The sequence below is a fragment of the Cyprinus carpio genome, chromosome B18 (assembly GCF_018340385.1).
Source record: "Cyprinus carpio isolate SPL01 chromosome B18, ASM1834038v1, whole genome shotgun sequence".
In the NCBI taxonomy this organism is placed as follows: Eukaryota; Metazoa; Chordata; class Actinopteri; order Cypriniformes; family Cyprinidae; genus Cyprinus; species Cyprinus carpio.
The window spans coordinates 4,146,530-4,171,381 of record NC_056614.1 but is presented as its reverse complement, the minus strand read 5'-3'; the positions used below and the strand labels follow the sequence as shown (position 1 = coordinate 4,171,381).

Sequence of the window (24,852 nt, the reverse complement as noted above, 5' to 3'; positions counted from 1 at the left end):
TGGTTGTCAGGGAAACAAATCATTGCAATGCTAAAGCCCTGAACAACTCACTTTAATGTTCTGTATTCCCATCTAAAGGGCAGAGATGCACACTTATATACTTTTATATCCACATACAAACAATCCACGCAACTAGAACATTTAAAAGGGTGCATTAGCTGAGCTCATGAAATATTGATTGTTACGCATTATTTAGTTTTATCTCTGATAATGGCTTTTGGGTGCTTTGCTATCAGACCCTGTAGAGGATCTGTTAGGTCATGCCAGTTCATCTTCTGGATTGGAGTTCAAGTTACATCCGCTTTCAGGAAGAAGTAGATATCGAAATGTTTAGCACTGATGTATTAGAAGCAGCTGATGGTTCATCTGTTGCAAATGTGGTGTTTGTTTCATCAAAAAGAACCCAGTTCAAAAGAACCCAGTTCTTTCTGTGCTGGTACGCGACTGATGCTGGTGGTTTCTACAGTGTGTAGGCAGGTTGCTAGAAAATTAGCGTGTGTGGAGGTTGTGCAGACCACAACCCACAGCCTGCCCTTGGCTTTGAGGAGGCTGAGAAACAATAAAGGCTCTTTAAAGGGGGCAGAGAACCCTGCTGATAAGATGCAGCTTAGACTGGCATGGATTTCTATGCTAGTCCAGGTTGGTCTGTGTGGGATAGAGCTGGTAACGGAAGATCAACCTCTGAGCAATACAGATTTTCTCTGGGAACCTGAATGACCTCCAGAAATGACATATTTCTCCAGAAAGGGCATGTTGTTTACCTGTATTGTAAAACTTAGCTGGTGAAGCTGGTTTTTCTGATGAAACTAGAAGTCTTGCTGGTTCCTAGAGGAAAGTGTAAAGAGCATTCTCTTCCATAGCTGAGGACACTTGCAGTTATTTTTCATTCAAGTATAAACTTTATCTCAGGTTTATATCTCAAAAATTAAAATAGCGACAACTAAGAGGATATTTACATCCTGTAAATTATCCGATTTTGTTGATAGCACAGCCCCAGAAAGTCCATTTTATTCAGTTTTAATGGTTAAATTACACTTTAGTAATCAAAAACCATGTCTAATTAATTGAAATCATGAAACATTTTGAAATTCTTTAAAAGTTTAACAAGACTACATTTTAAGGCACCTATGAAATTTGGGCTGTTGTTTTTAAGAAATACTTGAAAATGGATATACGAGAAGGTCAGAACATATCTGCACTTGTGCAACTTGAGATTGTAGATGATGCAACTCTTTGCTGTCCTGAAGAAAATTTTTCTGCACATCGCTCAGGAGACTTAAAGCTCTTTTTCATTTAAGTTTAAACTTTATTTCAGGTTCAACGCTAAAATTATTTAGAAGAAATAAAAATAGACATAACTTAAACAACTTTTACTTAGAGTAAGACTATAAAGCTATGAAATTAATATAGCTCAGATCATTTGGCAAAGACTTGCTTGGAAGAACTTGATGAGAAATATTGTGGTTTTCAATCTCTGAGGAGAAACATATGAGATTATTTGGGGTTTTCATTTTCTCTCCATTTATTTTCAATTCTGTCTGTGAAAAAAACATGAATATAGTTAAGAAGCTCACAAGTTCCTATTGTAGCCTGACTTTATCCTGCTCTGACCTTTCACCTTTCATCATGTGTGAGTCAGCAGACCCTCTTGCTCTCCCACAAGGTGCACAGCACATATAAGAAAAGGCCCTCCATAAAATAGACCAAATAAATCATGTTTAATCTCTGAGCCCTTAGGGTTCAAAACAGGATATGTTCTTTTAGGGTGTTTTATAGCCATTTCTAGTTGGTAAAGGAACTTTTATTCCAGTTTCCCACCGGTACCCCCTGTGTTAATACCTGGTGGTGTTCTCTTTCAACGCCGAATTGGATTGCTTAGGCCTTCGGTGGCGAAACTCGGATAAGCGTGGCAGATGCAAGCTGTAAAGACTGTCCCAGGGCCATGCTGGTGTGGAGCAGAGCTGTCTCTGACAGAATGAGAGATTGCGGGAGCTAGTTCAGATGAGCCTACTGGAGATCACTTTGTTTTGAAGGGCGGTGAAGAGGAGGGGAACGCACTGTGATTCATGCTCCCCTAATGGAAAGCTCTCAGTGCCCTGGAGAACACACTTCAGTACAACACACTCCCACTTTTCATCCACAGGAAAAACTCTTCTTGCCCCCTTTAGAAGGTAGAGAAATAGGGGAGAAAAAAAATGCTTTCCTCACATGCAGGCCTCATAAACGCCACACGATCTTTTGACACCCTGTTAACCCTACCTACTAAAAACAGATAGTGGCCTGCAGGGATTTAGTCAAGGCTTCTGCTGTCATCCTTTATCATAATTTGATAAAATTTCTCACCGTAGGCCTAAAATGCATCTTTGATCGAATTATAGGAGTTCAAACGGAGTGTCTTATGCAAATGACTTCGGTTTGATGAAAAAAGTAACAGAAGCAGATGCCTTTTTAGCCGTACCAAGTCAATTTATGGGGTTTTCAGCAGTGTCTCAGTGGAATGAGCATTCCCTCCTTTTTCACGCACATAATTGAAGAACAAACTCCTTTCATTTGACTGACACGTGATCTCTCAAACTCAGGTCTTTGCAGGGGTCTGAGAGGCGTTTGCAAGAAGTGAATGCCTCAGATGAACTCATGAAACCCATTACAGTTAAAAAGTACTCTGAAAAAGGCCTTCTTTTCAGTTTTATGCAAAGAAATATTTAATGAGATTGAAGAAATTACAACAGCAATATCATATAAAGGATTTTTATGCATTTGGCAGACTCTTTCACCCTTGGTGTTGCTGATGCCTTGCCCTGTGCCAGCTAAGCCAAAGAAATATATACTGCTGTTGTATTGAAATTATTATTATTATTAAGAAGAAAAATAATCATTAGTATTATTTTATTGGATTCTATTCATTTTATAGTAATAATATTAAAAACGGCAGCAGAAATTAATAATATTATTAATATTAATAAATGATTCTAAGTTATATGTTGCTGCATTCAGAAGGGCTAATAAAAAAAAATAATTTAAATAACAATAAATCAATAATAATAATAATAATAATAATAATAATAACAGAAAAATGTAATGATAATTATAAATTCAGTATGGCTTATAAAAATATCAATATTTATATACCAATAACAATAAATCAACAAAACTATTTACTTGTATTAATTATTATTATTATTATTAGTTTTAGTTTTAGTTTAAAAAAAGGCTGGATTCCAACAAAAAGTAAGTGTTATGAAAAGTTGACTGAGACATAGTCGCAGCTACAATGGATGAAAATTAGGTCAGGGACCTTAAAAGTGCAAAGAGATGTTGGTTCATGTTTTGGATCAGAGAGTTAGGTTATTTTAAAGAGGAATGTAGTGTCTGTATTTATTTATTTTTTTTGGTCCTTATTTCCTTTTTTTTATTAGAAAACATATCACGCCCAGTAATGTATCCTCAAACACAAGATGACATCCAAAAAAGCTTTCATATCTGGTGTGCCTGATAATGCTAACTGGCTCCTGTGAGATCCAGTAAAATCATTCAACGTCTGAGCGGGAGTGTGTGTGTGTCATTGATGGTGAAAGAGAGTTAGAGATGCCGTTTGTAAATGAGAGATGACAGTGTGAGACATGACAGCTCCCTCTCAGTTTTATCCGATTCATATTTTTTATGTGCAAACAGGCTCATGAATAATGCAAAGGCAGGTTAAATTATGTCACAGATGCAGAATAAGCTTAGTGTTTGTTATTGATATGCATGTGCTGCTTCCGTGAACGTGGGTGTGTTTACTGTGAGGGGAAGTGAGTGCATGAAGCCTCCTGCTATTTTGTGGGCTATGAAACTGGGAGACATGCACGCCTCGGCTGGATAGTGAGATCGAGAAGATTTAAAGAGATGAGTTAGTCTCACCAGCCACAGAAGTGGCGTCTCAGTAGATAGATAGTTAGCGAACCCAAGATCTGGGCAAAAACAATATTGGCAGCTTCCGTTCCCCCGCTCACAATCTGCTGTGTATTTACCAAGTTGAAGGCCAGGCTGCCTGCGCAAACTCTCAGGTTCAAAACACTGTTGTTATGTAGGATAGCTTCAGCTTTTCTTTGTGGAAAATGAATGCGTAAGAATATAGATTAAGGTCTACTCAGGGCGAGATGGAAAATCCTCTGACCTTCTAGACTGCCGACTCATTCTTATACAATAGACTTTTTAAACAGCTTGTGAATGTGTCTATCGACTTTCGCTGTGAAGCCCATGTAGCCTGATTGGATCTTGCATTGCACCATCTGGGACCAGAACAAAAGATATTCTGCGTAAGTGGTCATGATTAATTCTCAGAAGGTCACAGCAGATGTCCAGCAGAGCTATAGCTCTGAACGTGAGGTGTTAGCACTGCAGACCTTTCAAAGGCCTTCACAGCCACATTCAAATGATGTGTTCAGGTGCTGGTGGTTTGAATCGCTCTCCCAGGCTGCTGTTGAGAACACATCAGGAATCTGCCTCAGATTTCATTTTTCGTTTCGGAAATTGCATGACCGTGGGAGCCTAGCCAGGGACCAGCAGACATGAAGTCAGTAGATGAACCTTGCTCAGTAAGATAGATGGAGATGGTGAGTTTGCATTTGTCATTTGTTATTTGATCCTGATTCACTGAAACAAACACACCTCTACCTACATTTTTACAAAACTCATATATATACACTGTATACATATACAAAACTGTGCATCCAATTCACTGCAGTTTCCAGCTGAAAAGTGAACACTAGTAGCAGTAAAACACCAACAACATTTAACCTATTCACACACATTATGATTACAGGGGCAGATTATCAGTTAAATGTGATTTTCTCGGCTTTTTGTTCAAAATTTAGCTTTTTTTTTTTAAATGAAACTTTTTTAAATGAAACTTCTTTTAACTGATAAAGAAGAAGTATGAAGCTAAAACTTTTTTGTTTAAAAGCAGGGACTTTCTTCTTTATTTTTTCTATATTGTATGTTCAAATAATACATCTTACAACAAAATATTCTGGGTGCCAGGGATTTTTGTGAAAAATTATCAAAAATTCTGGTGCTGGCTAGCAACTTAAAAAAAAAAAAAACTGAAACATATTTTTACACAGTTCCTTGCACAATATCATATTATGAGCTCAAAACATATTTTTGATTTGTAAACTAGCATTTTATGCTTGCATCGCATAACTATTTCCATATGTGTGGTTTTTCTGATGTAGTAAGCTTGTTTAGAAGCACACCTGGTACTGCACTGTACTTGAGATACGAAGCATTCAGATACTAGCCCCATGGAGCATACAATATGTCGTATTACCGCAATTATTACAACACTTTAAAGGGATATACATTTGGGTGTCATCTGCATATAGATGGAAATAGACCCCATATTTGTTAAAGATAAACCCTAGAGGAAGCATATAAAGGAAGAACAATACTAGACCAAGAATCGATCCCTGAGGTACACCAGATCTTAAGTGTATCTCAGAGGAGGAATGATGCCCAATATTGACAACATACCTCCTATCAGTAAGATATGACCTAAACCACTGTAATACTGTGTCCCGTAAACCAACACATGCTTCAAGACGAGATATAAGAATTTCATGGTTGACCAGATCAAAAGGAAGCTAAGGTCTAACAGAACCTGACCCATAAACCTGCCAGAATTTGTAATCAACATGATATCATTTAAAATTCTTAAGCGGGCTGACTCCATGGTGTGGCAAGATTTAAAGCCAGACTGAAATTTTTCGTAAATAGAATTGTTAGACAAATAAGATTGAAGTTTATTTAAAACAACCTCTGTAGTAAAAAATTGGCAGATTCATATTCATCTGTCATTTAGCACCACTGAGGATATTTCATATTGAAAGTGTTGCGAAACATGCACGGCACGGCATGGCACAGGCACGTTTATCCATGGAGCCTGGGTTGGATTTTTTATCACATTTCATTTCCAAACTGCCACCATACCACAGCTAGCCTTTTAAAACATTGTCAGATACACTTAATCTTTTTTGGATAAAACTGAACATGGTTTTAGTGCCAGTCACTGGAAACATGAAAGAAGCAATGTAATATCATTTTGCAGAAATGTTGCCACATGCACGTTTTCCAAATCGGCATGGATTACAGTTATTGATACCACGATGCTTCTGACCTCTTTGTCCTCCAGCAATAAAGGTTAAAGGTCACGTGTAGCTAATGAAAGGGACGTTGAGCTAATGAATGGCTTCGCCACAGAAATTTCTCACACGCTCAACACCCCTCAGCTACATATGACCTTTAACCCTTTATTTGTGAAGCGTGAGAAGCTCAGAAGAATCACAGTGCCAAAAACTAATAACAGACACTAATAACAACTCTCTCCATCTGTCATACTGAGTGCACGCTCAGCATTTTCATCTCCATCCCTGGCGGGGTTCCCACGGTCATGGAAAATTGGGAAACAACAGGGAACTTTGAAATGGCTTGGAAAGTGTATGGAAATGAATCAAATCAGTTATGGAAAATAGTTATGGAAAATAGTCTAATGGCAATTTTTACAGTACAGATTATAAAGCAGCTTCACGGTAATAGCATTAATAATAATAGTATTAATGTTCTTAAATTATGAAAGAAATACAATTTTAGCTCTAAAAAAGGCAATGTTGTTATTATTCAGCTCAATTTAGTTCGGTGTTATGTCATTGTTAAGATTAAAATAATAGTCATATTTTTATTTATTTATTTGCTGTCTCTATAAAATAATTTTAAAATACCCATATCCAGTAATCATGACTAAATAATTCATGGAAAATTCTTGGAAGTTCATTAGTCAGTGTGTGGGAACCTTGCGCTGGCCAATCAGCTGATAAGCTCACATAATACACCCCCCCCCACCCCCCACTATGGCAACAAGTTTGGTAACTATGGTCAACCTTTCAAAAAGCATCCTTCTTAATTAGTGTGATTAGCAAAATTAGTAAGAGACACAGGCATAAAGAGAACATTCTTTAATTTATAATGAAGCTTAATGCGACGGTTTGTCTTGTTTATTAAGAGTTCAATAAGACTCTGGTGTGGACGTGTGGGCGTATGGCGAGCTGATTAAGTTCACTCAGCTGAGGTAAGATGCTGTCTGTGTTATTTTAGTCATGTCTGAGGTCTCAGATACAGTCGCCATTTGGGATGCAAGCAGCTGACGCTGCGATTGGGTGGAACTCCATTTAGAAAAGCTGTCTGGAGCCGGAGATTGGAGTGACCGCAGACCGAAGAGAGACGGCACTTAGTAGAGTTTGCTAACCCGAAAGCCAAGCTCTCTTGCTTCTCATCCTGCACTCATCAGGACTAAATAAATTGTCACTTTTCCATCAGCTTTATGTGTGTGCGCTTGTGTGTGTCAGTATCGATTATTTTCGCTCAACACATCACGGTCCTCAAGCAATATTCTGTTCCCATCAGCCACTGAGAGTCCAGGTGATGCACAATTCAGAGACTTTTTGACCTCCTGACCCTTGTAAATCCTCTGTGGTGGCCTAGGTGTTATATTTTTTGTTGTTTGGTCATGTCAAAGCCCTCTGTCCTGATGGCCCTCACGAGTTTGTTCACACTCAGGCAGGAGGATTAGAGTGTTTTACTGCAGGTTGGCATTGTTAACATCATTTCCTACACGAGTCCATGAGTCATAAAATGTGCTGGTGTCTGTATTCTGGTGAGAGAGAAAGACTGATAAACAGAATGTAAGTGAAATAGTGAGAAAATTCATACGGCAAGTGTCAGGCAGAGTGTTTTAGTGGATATAGTAGCGGACAACAGAGGAAACTCTCCAGATGATTCAGTGTTTATCCCTCGCACAATGACTAAACCGGAGATTAGTCCTTAAATGCTAAGCTCGGGGTTTCTACAGCTATTATTTTTCAGCAAATTCGTCACAGAGATTGTGATATTGTGTTCACGAGGATTATAAATATGCAGCTGTCGCAGTCGTAAACACATATGCACCAACGTGTTGGGTGGTGCCACTCATGTGAGCGATGCAAGTTCAGCTCATGTCTTTTTATGATTTATGAGTTATAATGCTTGATTCCCTCCATCATGCTCTGTTTATTCCTTACTATCTGCGAATCCCAAAATTAAAAGTTGATTTCTGAAAAAGTTCAATCATGTAATGAGAACTGGAGTTGTAAATGTGGAATGGAATAACAATAGGAAAATCAAATATTTTTGAATTGTTACATTATTTTCATGACAATTAAGCCCTATGCCCGATGAAATCCATTTTATTTATTTCCCCCACCACAAATTCCATGTTTTCCTTTCAAAAGTTTCAAGGTTCAGAATTCATAAAACAATTTAAGTTATTAAATGTGTTTTATCTTTTCAGAAATTCTGTGTATTTTTCTAAATTTTGTGTTCTATGATTTCATAAAAATATTTTATCAAAAACAGTGGTAAATCCAAATGGATGAATACGATTTCAACAATTTAATTAAGCTTTCAAGTGTAATAAAATTAAAATTAAACAATTATTTTCATGCTACAATAGAGGTTTACTGATTTAATTAAAAAAAAAACACACAAAAAATATTTTGTATGATATTGTCTGATTCCTTTTAAAATAATGTTTTAATTTGTATTAACAATAATATTAATAATAATTATACTTTGAGAATTACATTCTACTGTACAATAGTAATATATTTCTGTGATAATCAGTCTTTAATAAATTCAGATATATTAGAAATATTTTTTTATTTAAACTATAATATAACAGTATTAAAACAAACTCTATTGTATAAAACTATCATTGAACATGAATATATATATATATATATATATATATATATATATATATATATATATATATATATATATATTATATATATAATATATATAGGTGCAAAAACAAACAAACAAAAAAAGTACTTTTAAGTCAAACATGTCACAATGTAATTTTTCCTAAAAGTGGGTTTATTTTTCTTAATGCAAAATCACTTATTTAATTTTCTTTTTGGATTTATTGGATAAAATATGAACTGGGCATTTTCATTAAGTTCACGTAATATACGTATATAAGCAGCCACTGTGTATGGTAATGTGATTCATCAGCTGCAGCCAGTTGCTATAGTGTCCATTTGTGTGTGTGTGTGTGTGTGTGTGTGTGTGTGTGTGTGTGTGTGTGTGTGTGCGTGCGTGCGTGCGTGTTTGTGTGAGTGAGTGAGTGTGTGTGTGTGTGTGTGTGTGAGTGTGTGGCTTAAACAGTTGTTAAAGAAACCCAATGCTCCTCATTCTACACACCCCTTCTCCTCATGCAGGACTCCCCTTGGAGTGATAGATTAGTCTCATCTCCCTCCATGGTGTCTTGGTTTACTGTCACACCTTCCAGTTCCACCCCCAGGCTTCTCCAGTGACCTTTACTTCCTTAACGAGGAGAAAACATGAGGTGTTAACTTATCAAACATTAATTTAACTGTCATCTTATCCACAGTACAACTGAGGCAGGGCAAAGCTGGTGCAGGTTTATTATCAAGGAGGAAGGACCATCTCTGATAGCCCCACTATCACACAATAACCACATAATAGTGAAGGAATAGTGTATGATACAGTGTAATAGCTCATTTGCAATTAAACTGTATGGTTTGTTTGGTTGGATTTATAGTATTGCCTAATATTTTTGACTATATTACATTGTGGTGAATAATAAGGAGATGACAACTACAATGTTGCATCTTGGTGCAAGTTTAACACTAACCATTCAAAATGCAACCAGTGATTGGCAGACAATTCACATGACATATGCGTTGTTTGCTTGGCATTAACAGATCCAGCTTCACACATAAGTGATTTTTACACATTGTTTTGTCTCTCTAACTGTGTCTTTTAGAGTACAAAACCAGATGTTAAGAACTATCTAAATGGTAACCCTTTATTTTAAGGTGACAGTTATATATGTTACATTCACTTGCTATCTCTAATTTATTTTAATTTGTTACATTCATTATTAACAGAGTTTTAAATGATTTAATTGATTTTAAATTAAAATGTTATTCATTGTTCCTTTAGTATGTGCAGAATATATATATATATATATATATATATATATATATATATATATATATATATATATATATATATATATATATATATATATATATATATATTTGATGCATTGCATTTGCTACTTAATGTGTTGCGTTCACCCCAATTTTTTGTTTTTTTTTTTTTTTGCGGTTATGAAATAATATGTAAGTGACAATGAGATGAGTGGAAAAACTATATACTTATTATACAAGCTTATTATACAAGATTACTATACAAGATTATTGTAGTATTTTCACATTTAAATGTTACATGCTATTCAATTTCTTTGCAATTATTTGTGAAATTTACTAGCAATCTCTAAGTGAAAATTATTTCCAAGTAATCCTACACCTTTTTTTTTTCAGTGTATTTCAGAGCTTTTGCAAGAGAGCGCAAACATTTCTTAGCGAAATGCAAGTTTTGTGATCAAACACAAAATTTCTTGGGGCAAATGCAAAAAAAATTAAATATTCATTTCCAACTCACACCTCATTCTTCACCACACACCACAAGGGGCTCCATAGTTATATTTTCCCCTCTTTTCTCCATGATGTTTTCTCTGTAAAACGGTGAATGTTCAACCTTGAATCCACGTAAATCGCTCCTCTGTGACACTATTTGCAGCACTTTCCATGTAGAGGTCAAAGTATTTGTTGAACAGCATGTAAAAAAACAATGGCATATGTCACATGAAGGAGTCTTTAGATGAACAAACACTAATGGGCTGCAAAATAAAACCAGGAACATTTTTATTCCATGTCATGTTCAATTTGTTCTTTTGGGATTCCAAATATCTTTGAACCTTACCATGTAAGTTTACATGAAGTGTGCAAATCATTGAAACAGTAATTCTCTTAGTGATACTGAGCAGAGCGTAGAGATGATGTGATCCATTAAGAGACTCTCCAGCTCGTCCACTGAGATAAGAGCTTCTAATGAGAGCCTGTAGAAATCTGAATGACACAACAAGCCGATTCATTGTCTGATAAGAATGCTTGATTACGAGCGCATGCGTGTGACAATCTGTGCTGCAGGATCATGTTGCTGGCTAGTGGAGAGGCGAAGCTTCCCAGTCTCCTGCATTCCTGCACAACCCATCTTTTGTCATGCAGCAACAGTTATTTGGAAGGTGACACCCTTCCCCCCTCTTTCTCCTAAAGTCTATGCCAGTCATCTTTCAATAAAGGAAGAGAGGGGGGAACGGAGGAGGAGTGAGAGTGAATAAGCCAACGGAGGTCAGGGCATTTAGTAAATCAGGTGTAGCAGAGGCTCAAAGACGGGTTGAAGGTTTTTCCTTCATAGCAAAGTCAGCGGTGGCAGAGTAACTTTAAAAGCAATTACAATATACTTTAGAGTGTAAAGAGAGATTTGGAGAGCAACAGAGCAAAAGAGAGAGGCTGAGAGGTGGCTTTGATCCAAACGCGAGACGCAAACCTGCCGTGGCACGCTTGCAGAGAGGTGGAGGGAAAGAGGGAGGAGTTTTTTCCCTCCTTCCCTCTCAGAAACACATGAACTGACACAGGTAGAGCAGTTCAAAAGCGATTCATATCAGCCCAAAATCTCATGCATGTCGGGCGCTGTAACTTCATTCAGCTGTCAGACCTTCGTCATAGCGCGCTCAAGCTGCCGGACAGAAGAAGAGAAAGAGAGAGAGAGCGAGGGAGAAGGAGAGACGGCATTGGCGCTGAGCAGAGGTGAAGATAAGTGTGTTCTTTCTCCCCTTTTCAGCTCTCTGAATGCAGGCTTTGTGTATGTGGCTCCTTTTTCTTACTCAGTTTTTCTCCCTGGTGATATGAGTCTGTCTTCTATTGTAGTGTGAAGTATTGTCCCACTTTTTCTTCTTTCTCTCCACTGTGTAAAAGTTGCAGCTTTTTTTTTGTGGTGCAGAGATACTTGGGATTTACAGCACTTTACAGCAGTACAGCTGTGTGTGTGCGTGTGTTTGCTGTCTAATGGGTGTGTGGTGTTTGTTGAGGTGAGGTCCTTTGTGTGTCTGAGGGGGTTGGGTTACTTTAGGCCAGGGACAGCATTATTAGATAAATCTTACAAATAATATATACATTGTAATATATGTATTATAATAATTTGTAATTTATATTTATGTAAAGAAAAACATTTAGAAATCTATGGTATATCCTCATTAAAATAGCTGTGTAAGTATGTGTGTGTGTGATTTCTTGAAGAAAGCAGGTTAGTCTTTTACCCAGTCAGCCTGTGTAACCATTTGAATGGTAAAGGTCCAGACAATGGCTTAATGATTTACATTTTAATTGTCATTAGCTGTGTGGACCTTTGTCAAGTGACTTTGTCACACTGGCTTGTTTCACTTAAAAAGAGCTTTAACGTCAGCCTGGATTTCCATATTGTGCGGAACAGAGATTGTTATAGAAAAAAATTCACAGGAAGCTCATCTTTATCACTTAAGATGTACTTCTTCTGTACTCACTCAGCTTAGTTCATCTAAAGTTGATCTGAACTGACCCCTCTCATCTGTTGTTTTGGAGTTTAGATACTTTTTTAAATGAAAAGGAGCTTTTTGTGGGAAGAGCTATTTGCTGATGAACCCTTCAGAGTTGATCAATGTTCCGTTCAGGCACTTCTGATGTTGCTTCCATGCAGGCGAAAAAATGAATGAATGGGCTAAATGAATGGACATCTCTAACTGGAGTCATTGATTTTCAGTTTGGAACTGAAGCTGGGAGGAATATGCAGCACTGATTAGTTTGCAAGGGCTGCATCCTTGAACAGTACAGAGATTCAAGCTCATAGTGGCTTCAAACACAATCCAAAAATAATGAGTGTTTCTAAACATACTGAAGCCCACAGAAGTTGAACTCGTTTTTTGGCTTGTTTTCTTGAGACCATGAGGAAGATAAGCCATAACAAAAACAACACATCTTGACCAAACAAAGTCCTTGAGTAATATGATGAAAAATAACAGTAATTTATGACCTCTAGATAATTTGGTAGTAGTAGTCAAAACCTGAAACTGTAGACTAAATATTTGCTATAAAAAGTTTGCTATAAAATGGTATTAACAGTTTGAGATCAGTATATATATATATATATATATATATATATATATATATATATATATATATATATATATATAATGAATACTAGAATTGATATAGGCTAGGTAAGTGACAGTAAAGACATTTATACTATTACATTAAATGTTTTTTTTTTTTGAACTTTCTATTCATCAAAAAATCATTTAAAATGATATATTCCAGAAAATACTAAGCAACACAACTGTTTTCAGTACTGATAGTTATGTCTTATCACCTCACCACAAGTTAGATTTCACAATTGCCATACTCTCACACCACCGATAACCTGATTTCACCTCGAAATTCCTATTTCTAGCTTATCATGTCAGTCATTGTAACTAACCTTTGTTATAAATAGCTAACTTCAATCTGACATTTACAGTAAAATACCAGCAGCTGTGCTTGCCAGAACATTACAGTAAAAAATATGGTGGTAACATTTTAGGTTTTACAGACTTAAATTAAATTCACAACTAAAAAACATATTTCAATAATTGTAAACCCTAGAGCTGTTTGTGCTTGAAAATCCCAGCAGATCAGCAGTTTCTGAAATTCTCAGACCAGCCCGTCTGGCAACAGTAACCGTGCCACGTTCAAAGTCACTTAAACCCCCCGCCCCCCCCCTTTTTTTTTTTTTTTTTTTTTTTTTTACAAATTCTGATGCTCGGGATGAACTTCAGCAGATTGTCTTGCTGATATCTACATGCCTATATGCATCTGAGCTGCTGCCTGTATCTATCTTTAAAGTTTCTGTCAGTGATTTAAAAACCATCTCCACAGGATTGATAAGTTTGGGAAGCTCTGCTCTGCGTCATGTGACTTGGTGATGCACAACTAAAGCACAAGTCTTTTTAAAGTACTGGTTGTCTCATGGATGGCAGCTCTCTCTTTCTCATTATCATCTATCACTCTGTCTGTATCTCTCTCTCATGCTCACACACATAGATGTATGATTGAGGCTTTGTGTTTTTTTTGACTATAAGACACTAAGAGATTGAAGCTGATTTGGTTTCCTGGCTTGGAAGAGAGAAAGATTAGCCGGATTCCAGGCCTCAAAGGGACAACTGCAGCATGTGAGGAGATATTAAGTGGAAAGAGAGGGATTGAGCAAGGGAGGGAGAGAACAGTGTTTTTGAAGATTAGCCCCCTAATGCACTGAGTATCAGACCGGGGGGACTTACACACTGAGACTTTATGAGTGATATCCCAAGATCCCTTGCTGCAAAGCCACTGGAGAGAAGTTCAAAATGGCTGTCAGTTCTCCTCTGGTGGCTTTAAGATGGAAAGAGACATTTTAAACCTGGGTCTGTGCGGTTTAGACTTCAAACCTTTTGAAGTTCACACACGCCTAGAGATTTTCTGTTGTTAGTTCAGGGCACTAATGATCAGATGCTTGGCATGTCCCTGTTTTGTGGTCTTATATTAAGCCAGCATCCAACAAATCTGTGCTCAGAGAGAAAAGGCAATACGACTAATTTTACAAATACAAATAATCGGTCCAGAAATAAAACCTCAAAAGTGATGGACTGAAACACTCTGTTTTGGCAGCAACTCACTTAGGGGCCTTTGTGTTCAAAAACAGCTAAACGGCATGCAACAAAATGGAATAGAATGCAGTGGTTAAACTCTTTTTTACTACTTTTAACACAGCCTCTTTTTAACAATCAAATACTAGCATAGTCATATCTAACATATTTAAATCTACAAACAATTGTAATAAATATTTTTGCACCCTGTGTGACCATAACATACTTAACATGTTTTAAGTATATTTTAGTATAATTTTCTTTAACAACCATTGCAATATCAAAGAAGAACATATCTTGTGAAATATTTCAATATTTCATAGTAGCTGGACACATTTTAATGCAATTACACACACACACACACACACACACACACATATATATAACAGTGCTGAATATTTATGAATAATTATATAATGCATGTTTTCTAAGATTAAGTTTAAGTGACTGTTAGATTATTGCAAAGGCGATCTAAAATCTGATATTGATACCTGTAAAATTAAAAATCTCTAATATCAGCCAGTAGCTAATATGGTAATAATATACAGTATATAAAATATAAGACACCAATGAACAAGGTATCTTAGAATGCAGGTTTTTTTTTTTTTTTTTTCCTGATTAAAATGTGAGAAAAGTTTCCTAGTTAGACACTGGAAATTCAGAACTACCCGTGAAACACTTTGTGTGCAGGCAGCGCTGAAGTGATTGTGCTTTAATCAAAGAGATCTTGTCCCTGATTATATTCACGATTACAATGTCCCTCATTTAAAAGGGTAACACTGCTGTAATTCCAGGCCTTCTCCACGGAGATTCCCTTCCAATTTAATGGCATTATCATACTGTGACAGACAGCAGCAGTGGAGCTCTGGTCCCACCTGTGCTGTCCACCAATAGAACATGACAAAGACAGAGCTGAATAGGTGAAATATTCATCTAAATTATGTAGCAGATGTTTTATACAGTTGTCACAAGAACAATCACTGTAACATGGGGTAACTTTAAGGGCTTTGCTCAAGGGCACAATGGTGAAAATTCACAACATCCATTGTGAGCAAAGGTAATACTGAGTAATTTACTATTTACTATACTTACTATTGTCAACAAGAATAATTCAAAATGAAGCCATAAAACACAGCAGTGATGTTTTGTTACTAAAAGAATCAGTATTTTTAATGAATCAGTTGAGTAAATGATTCACTAAATCAGTCAACAAAGATCAGCTTTTTGAACAACATGTAACTGAATGATTCAATGACAGCTGACTCATTACTGAATGAATCAGCATTTTTAATGAATCATATGAATGATTCAGTGACTACTTCATAAACACAATGGTACTTCAATAGGTACTTCTTTTGAATAAGAATAATACTTTGAATAATACTTTCTACATTCAATACATTATGAATTTGTGTAGTATGAATGTAATCTGTATATACTAAATTGGTCATTCTCATTGTCATGTGACCTACGGTGTCAGTTAGCATATGATTTTGGATGCAGTCAGTCGTTTCCTCAATTCCCCAATGAATCAGTGTTTTTGAATAAACTGGTTGAGTGAGTGATTCAAATGACTCACTGATAAACACTGGTTGCTTGTCACCACCTACTGGCATAATATTGAGACTTGCTGAATAAGTCAGTTAAAGAGTCACTCTTGGAAAGCTGCTCATGCCAATCAGATTCGAGGACTGAAGTTTAAAGGAAATTATTAATCTATCTCAGCTTTAAACTAAAAAAAATGCACACTTCAGCTCAAAGTATGACCTTATGAACAGCTGGTGCAATCCTACCCTGCTCTGTAATCACAAAAATAACACTGTAATCACACAAACAAAAAAATAATAATAATAAAAACACCCTTTTACAGATTTTTGCATTTTCTACAAAATAGGCATCTAAATGGACGTATAGAGGTAGCTGTTCCAGGACTGCCAACGTGTCCTTTTACACATTTATTGAACTTCTATAGGTTGATAAGTGTAATGCTCAGATAAGAGGACGTATGGACAGTTTGTTCACCCTGATCAATACTGGAGTGCACTAAAAGGGACTCAGTGGTTTTAATGTGTGCTGGCCTACTGCAGATGAGATGAGTATGTAGGCTATAAAAGCCAATGGGAGCTGAGTGTTATGTATAGTATTTCACCTCCCTCCACTACACAACCTCAGTAATTCCTGTTTTACTAGGGCACCTGTCCCTGTAGAGCAGGCTTGCGAGGCTCGTTGCTTGTTCAGCTAAAGATTCTGATGAAAGCTGCCAGCTAGCCCACCTTGACCCGGCTCTCTCCTTCTCTCTTGCTTTGTTTCCTTTTTTTACTTTCACGATCACTCTTTCTCTGTCTTTTAATGGATTTGGGTGGAGGCCTTTCACCTCTTAAAAGCCCTGTGTGATAAAGATCCTCTGCAAAGTGACCTATTAAAAAGCATCTTAAACCGAAGCCATAAACTGCATGCATTTTCTGTTTGGAAAGATTGACCGGGCAGTACAGATTCGGCTGAGGTGGCATTTTAGTGTTCAGTCTGAGCAAGATTAGGCAGGTTTTGTAATATAAGACACAAAAGTGAGAGTTAAACCCCAATGTGACCTCAACTCTAAAGCATTTGTGCCATTCTACTCCCATAAGCATTAGAGACGAGCCCTGAGGCGATGTTGTGTCATCCGTGGTTTCTCCTTACTCTCTCTGTTCAGAGAATATTAACAAGCAGTAGATGAGAGATATGAACAGAGAGATTTATGTGCTGCTGATCAGACCGCCAGCTATGGAAAAGACAAGTTTCAGCTTACCCGTGCCAATGCAAACAGAGGAGACTTTCCCCTTCTGGGTCCTCAAAGCAGATGCCACATCTATTATACTTCAGTTAACAAGTCTGGATATTTTCATCTACTGCATTTCAAGATTTATGAGGTTTTAGATTGGGATTCTAAATATGAAGAACCCTAAATATGAGGTGAAGTGAATATTTTAACATAAAATACACACCTTTAAAATGATGGGAAAATCCTGCATTTTCAATGTTATGCTCAGCTCTAATATTTTTTATTAGCTAGAAATTTCTCCTTGTGAGTGCAATCTCTATAATTTTTTAATGGAATGATTGTCTAGTAATCATGATTACTAGGGGAAGTTGTGGCCTAGTGGTTAGAGAGTTTGACTCCTTGAGTCTCGGACCAGCGATACAACGACTGAGGTGCCCTTGAGCAAGGCACCGAACCCCCAACTGATCCCCGGGTGCCGCAGCATAAGTGGCTGCCCACTGCTCCGGGTGTGTGTTCACGGTGTGTGTGTGTGCACTTTGGATGGGTTAAATGCAGAGCACGAATTCTGAGTATGCGTCACCATACTTGGCTGTATGTCACGTCACAGATGGACTGGAAATATAATCAAAATTCTTGGGAGAGATGAGTCAGTCGAACTTTACTGGTTGTTGTGTTGAATCTCACACTATTTTTAGTAATAACTTTTTTTTTTTTTTTACATTGAGCATATTTAATTATAAATAATTATAATTATTTAATTATTAAGTACCGTAATAACAAAGGTAGAAATCAATGGTTCCATGATGAACCTTCAACATCCATGGAACTTTTACATTCCACAGAAGGTTCTTTAAAGTGAAAAAAGGTTCTTTGAGGAACCAAAAATAGCTTTTCTATGGCATTGCTGTGAAAAAATTCCTTTTGGAACCTTTATTTTTTTGTAAAGGTGAACAGTCCACAGTCCAATTCCTTTGATTTACCTTATATATTATTTCCGTTTTAGAACCATCCAGGTGTAATGAGGGTGAGAGGGGTAATTAACTGTGTTCTGATGACTCCGGTGCTGGCAGCAGTTAAAAGACGTTCTCTGACTGCAAGGGGGCACATAGTGGGAACCTGGCTGTTTGAATTTATGACCAGCTGACCTTTAGTGCTGGACGTCCACCACCAGGAGGCCTGTGAAGTCTGAAATCAGAGAGGAGAGGAGGAGATGGGAGTCCGGTGGGAGAAAAACATTTAAATGTAATTAGGTGTGCGGTCAGTTAGAAATGTCCAATCACACCATGAAGAGGGAAACAGACAAAAGTTGGCTTGTTGTATTAGAGTTTAGAATGAATTGAATTATGTATCAGAGTTTAGCCTGTGTGTGTGTGTGTGTGTGTGTGTGTGTGTGTGTGTGTGTGTGTGTGCGCGTGTGTGTGTGTGTCCATAATAATCAAGATTTGACCATTTTTATCAGGGTGTTGTGGGAATAGAATCACCTTGTCTTATTTCATTTGTAAATAGGAGTGAATGACAAACACAGATGTCCGATGTAATAAGAAGAAAAATAAAGTAAGTTTATAAGGCTGGCAGTTGTAAATGGATGAGCAGGATTCAAAGTGGGGTAAAACAGATGATTTATGCCCACCTGTGGGTGTGTGTGTTATATTACCGTGCTAATATTCCATGTTGCTTGGCAACCGTCAACAGCCGGCAGGCTAATTAACTATACAAATGGTTTATTTGATTTTTGTCATTAATACTTGTCATTATTGAGCTTTGGTGTCTTTTATTATATCGCTGTTGCAGCTTAAGGCCATGTGCATGTGCCAAAGTTCTTCAGTTGTAATATTGGTGATGATGTCAGTTCCATATGTTTAAAAAAATAATCAAAACATTAAAAAAAAATAAATAAATAAAATGCGAGAGAGATTTAATGACAATGTTAATGAAAAAGTGCTCTAACCGTCTAGCAAAAATAAATTGCATCTTAATCTTTTTCAAGGTGAATTTATTTATTTATTTGTTAGTTAGTTAGATCATTCATTCATTCATTCAATCAGGTTTAACCATCTAACCATTAAAAAACTGATTTTATTAGATATTTACTGTCCATGGCATACAGTGAGGGTCTGCACAGGTCCTTGTCATATCATTTATTTTTTCTTAGTTTTTTTGACACATGACAGCAACATATCTCACATTTAATGGACAAAAGGGTTCATTCAAAAAGTATTATATATATAAAGAAATAATAAAATATTAATGTCAATTACACTTCTTTTCTTAGTTAAACACTCTTAAAAATAAAAGTTCCAAAAGGGGAATCACAGTGATGCCACAGAAGAACCCTTTTTTGTGCAATCAAAAGGTTTTATTGAACCTTTGATGCCAATGAAGGACCTTGATTTTTATGTTTAAGAATGCAGTTTTATGAAAATCTTACCAGACTTTTTATTCAGAAATTGATGCTGATTCTGAAATTTGTGCCATTTATGGTTTGCATGAATAACATTTCATATAATATATATATATACATATATATATATATATATATATATATATATATATATATATATATATATATATATATATATATATATATATATATATATACAAAAAAGCAACAGGAAACAAAAAATGGGTCATGTAGTTGACCCATGGAGATATTTGATGGATGATGACACAATTTACAAAAAACGATTGTGGGTGACTGAGTTAAACATTATGTACTACTGAACAATACAGTCAGTTATTTTTATTTTTTCCAGTTAACCTCTTTGTATCCCTGTCAGTGTGAATTTTGTCTGTGTAATGAAGAGAAGTTTTAGCGATGGTGTTGGTTTTAAAAAGGCTGCGGAATGCACTCCAGAAGCGGCTGCCTCTTCTGTGGGTTAATTGCTTGAGGTTACGTTTCACAAGGTCCATTAATGAAGGTCGACTGTGTATCTGCAGGACTGCAGTCTGTTTATAAAGACCCACCATGTTCGTTTATGCTTTATTCTAACTCATGCAACATCTTTCAGACTCAAGAAGAGTAGACTTACATATACTGGACTCACTTCTGTAGTTCACATGAAATCATTCCACACCTTTTCTTCTTTTATCTGTTTTCCCACCAGCCACACACATACTTGGCATTCATCCCTAAAGTTTGAGAGAGTGCTTTGCAGCCATTGCAAGTGTGTGTGTGTGTGTGTGTGTGTGTGTGTGTTTGTGTGTGGGCGGATGTAATCTGGTAACGAGTGGTGGAGAGCTCAGGATGGCCTTGAGTGTTCAAGAGAGCCACACATAAGAGGTGACTAACAAATAAACAAAGGCTGGTGTCAGCAAAGTCAGGTGATGAAGGACAACATTTATCAAACAGTTACAGTGGTGACCACACAGGACAGCACAGAGACAAACAAAACACACACATACAAACAAACACACTGTCTACAGTCTCTTTCCACTAACATTAAAATGGGCTTCATGCAGTACAGAAAAGCTGCTGCTGACAGTAGAGCTCACTGATTAAAGTGTTAGTTCATTCTGTCAGACTATTTCAGTTTTGTATGTCTTGTTTGTATTGTGTTTATTTCTGTGGTAGAATCTAAGATTTTGAAGTACTGACTTGTCTGAGTAATTTTTTAAGGCTAGCATTTGATGAAGCCTAAAACATTTTGATGAATGAATTCGAATAAAGTATTCACTGAAGGCCTATTTTTAGGGTAAGTGTGTAAGCTTACTCGGATCATTTTAAATTCAGGACTTTCAGTTGCTTGTGAGATATATATATATATATATATATATGTATGTATATATGTATATATTTGTTAAGTGATGTTAAATAATATTTTTTTAATAAACAATTTATAATAAACAATCAATTTATATGTTACTACTGTAGGGTATAATTTAGCTGTACACTAGAACTTAATAATCACAAAGCTTAAACATTTTATATTAAATTCTCTATATTTATATTTTTTATTTGTAGGTGTTTTAAAATGTTAAAATGGCATGTCTTGCACAGTATTGCATGCAAAATAAAACCAAAAATGCAAATAAAGATTGAAAAGCGCAGGGGGAAAAAGCCTTGAACTGCAGCTGTGTGAGTGAAGCAGTCATTAATAAACATATGAAAGTCAACGCAGTCAGCACCTGAAATACTACCTCTGAATTCCCAGGAGGCAAAATGTAATAATCTCAAAACAGCACACTCTCTATCAATATATATATAAGTTAATTTTTTTTTATTTATTTATTTAATTTATTTTTTTATTTTTTGTCAGCATCCAATCTTGCTTCCTGCAGGCACATGTCTAATTATACTGAAGCATGATTAATTAAGCTCATAATAAAACAAAGACAATTTAGTCTCTCTACTGTCTCCATTCGCCCACTCCCTCTCCCTCTTTCTCTTTTTTCTGTGGTTAATCTGCATCTGCAGGGGTGATGGAGAGCCTCCCACGGCTCGCTCTTTAATTAAGAGTGGTGTAAACAACAATGGCTGTCGTGTAGCCCACGTGGCGTGAACACAGACATGAATGCATGCCGTAAAGTGGCATGCAGTGAGGCTTAGAGAGTTACTCTGGACAGCCGCAAGACAGGTGTTTACTGAGTCCAGAGCCCTGTAATGCTTTTAATGCAGACACAATGCTGCACAAAGATGGAAAAACAACACAGAATCAATATTTATTATTATACCAATATCTGTAATACCTGTCTTGCTGTTCTAAAGCTTTTATAGGCCGGCTGAAATGCATTTGTTTAGAAACTTTGACGAAAGCTATACCTGTGAATTTTCAGTGATGTAATATCAAATTTTCGGTACTGATTTTGGGAATACTTGATTTTTTTTTTTTTGTAATTGTTTTATTGGAACCTCATAATATAATTAACCCAAATATTTGATATTTAAGTATATATTTAAAAACACTGACCAGCCCAACATAGCAACACAGACTCAACTAATGGAATGGGTTCAGGGTAGGGCTGTCGGTTTATTTTTTGTTTGTTTGTTTGTTTTTTTTGACCAATGGCAGATAGGGAGTGTGGTTTAGTAACAGTAGTGAAGAAATTACACACCACAGCTTGGTGATTTCATAAATCTGTTTCTACTTTATCTAACCCATAAAAAATACACATTTAATTATATTTTAACATACATTGTTGTTACAACAAGAAACACATAATTTAAGTTACCTGAAAAAAATAGAATATTTTAAAATGTATCTAATTTAATATTTGTAATACTTTTTTGTAAATATTTATTCATTCTAATAGGATAATTTGTTGCTCAAGAAACCTTTCTTATTATTAACAATGATTTTTGCTGCTTAATATTTTTTGTGGAAACCATGATTGCTGTTCATTGAGCTTTCTAATCACCAATGACTCCTGAAAAAAATAATAATTATGATATATACTAAGCAACAAAAATAGTTTTCAACACTGATAATAATAATAATAATAATAATAATAATAATAAAAAATAAATAAAAAAAACATTATTAATTATCGAGCAGCAAATCTGCATAATAGAATGATTTTTGAAGGATCATTTGACACTGAAGACTATTTATGTTGAAAATTCAGCTTTGTTATCACTAGAAATTATTATGTTAAAATATATTAAATTAGAAAACAATTATTTTAAATTGTAATATCTTACTATATTATTGTATTTTTAAACAAAAAAATTTGTGAAATATATATAAATGACCGTTAACACCAGTTTCCGTTTATCAACTACAAAGTGACTGACAGGCTGTGGGTGTTTCTTAATTTTCTTGCTTTTTTATTAACAGAGTCTAGCTCTGTCACATACATACGCATGACACCCATGACAGTGATATCTGTCAGGTAATGGAGACATTTTATGCATGGGATCCCAAATAAATGAACAAACAAACCTGCACGGAACAGTGGAAGCGCAGAGCTCTGTGAATGCGTCTGTACCAGTTGAATGGCCCTTTAGATTCTCAATGGGCTTGTGCATTACTAACAAATGACCTCTGCCTTTGTCTCTCCACCAGAAGAGAGGATGCTGCAGGAGACCAGCGTTAGAGCAAGTCCAACCTGATCGCTCAATCCCCTCCCTCCCCCGCCCAGTCCTCCACAATCCCAGGATGCTCTGCCCCTGCCGAGGGAAGCTGAAGTTGCTGGTGGTGTCTCTGAGTTTCGTCATCCTGTTCACCTGGCTTTACCTGCTCGTGGGGAACTCGGAAAGTGAGTATCAAGACGCCTATCGTCAGATCTTCAGATTTCTGGAAAGAAACGATCTCTGTGAGACAGACACTGGCCTATTTTTCTGTGTTCTGATGTAAAAGCTGGACCGACAAAGAGTTTTCCTTTAAGGCTGGGGTGACTTGGGTGTTTAGACTGTCAGTCATAGTCTTATCTCGGTCTGTGTGCTAAAATCCTCATCTGAGGGGTCTGACATCCTCAGAGACGCACAATAAGGCTGTGGAGTGCTGATAACGCAACTAATCTGCTGCCAGATCTTAGAAAGCTAATCATTATAAAAGCGTATTTTCTCACTCTCTATCTGGCATGTGAACATATCCATCCCTATCATGAGAAATGCACACATAGGCCTGTGCAGCACACAGAAAGGAAGATTATCAGAGCATGATCATCAGTATTCGTAAGACTGAAAGAGTTTAAGAAAAGACCCGTTGTTCCTTTTAAAATATATATATATAGATATATATATATATATATATAATATATATATATATATATATATATATATATATATATATATTGGAGATATATTTCTGAACTTCAAAAGTCGGGCAGCAGGCAGTTTAACTGTTTAACTGTTCAGAACAAACAAGGGACTCGTGAACAAGTATCACAAAACAGCTGTGGATCATTAGGAGTTATTTTTATAAATTCATCTACTCAACTAGAATTGCTGCACATGCTGCTTTTGGGAAACTGAAATTTCTACTGATAAAAAAGAACAGTTTTCTGTTAAATGTCTACTAAAAACATCCTAATAACAGGGTTGGCATTTTAAAAAGGAGGTATTTATTTATCTTTGCACATTTCTCGTCCTGCCCTCTCCTGTTTTTTTTTTTTTTTTTTTTGGTTCTTTTTTTGTTTCTTTTAAATGTTTTTATTTTTATTTTTATTTATTTTTTTAATAATACATTATTTTAAGTTGTTTCGTAGAATAACCTCATAATTATAGATTATATTGTTTCTGGAGGGCTCATAAAAGCATGAAATGAACTTTTCTCCATCTGCTGCCTTCATAACTCAGGAAAGACCCTAGTAAAGCAACTGTGAGTGTTCTTGTGGTTTCATCAGCCAATCAGGGCACATCAATTTCCTATGGCTCTAGAGTCATGAATCGCATGGCATTTATGGCTCAGGTGAGTGGCTGAAAACTCAGAACTGAGGGTCCATAAGCAAAGATGTAGATTACACATCACATACTTCCAGGGGCCCTGTGCCCAACTGCCTGAGATGAATGTGA

General features: G+C 36.2%; 1 protein-coding gene across 12 annotated transcripts in view; it reads left to right on the top strand.

The window, feature by feature from the left end:
* LOC109084092 (LARGE xylosyl- and glucuronyltransferase 2) overlaps positions 1-24,852 on the top strand; it is a 96,235-nt gene that overhangs the window by 58,416 nt on the left and 12,967 nt on the right. For 8 of the 12 annotated variants that reach the window (XM_042743526.1, XM_042743530.1, XM_042743528.1 and 5 more), the window contains one exon: positions 23,402-23,594. In XM_042743526.1, the coding sequence (XP_042599460.1) occupies positions 23,402-23,594 (193 nt within the window). Of the gene's footprint in view, positions 1-10,654; positions 11,582-11,602; positions 11,754-23,401; positions 23,595-24,852 lie in introns of those variants that run through there. The other 4 variants (XM_042743527.1, XM_042743529.1, XM_042743536.1 and 1 more) reach the window with 3 other exon arrangements.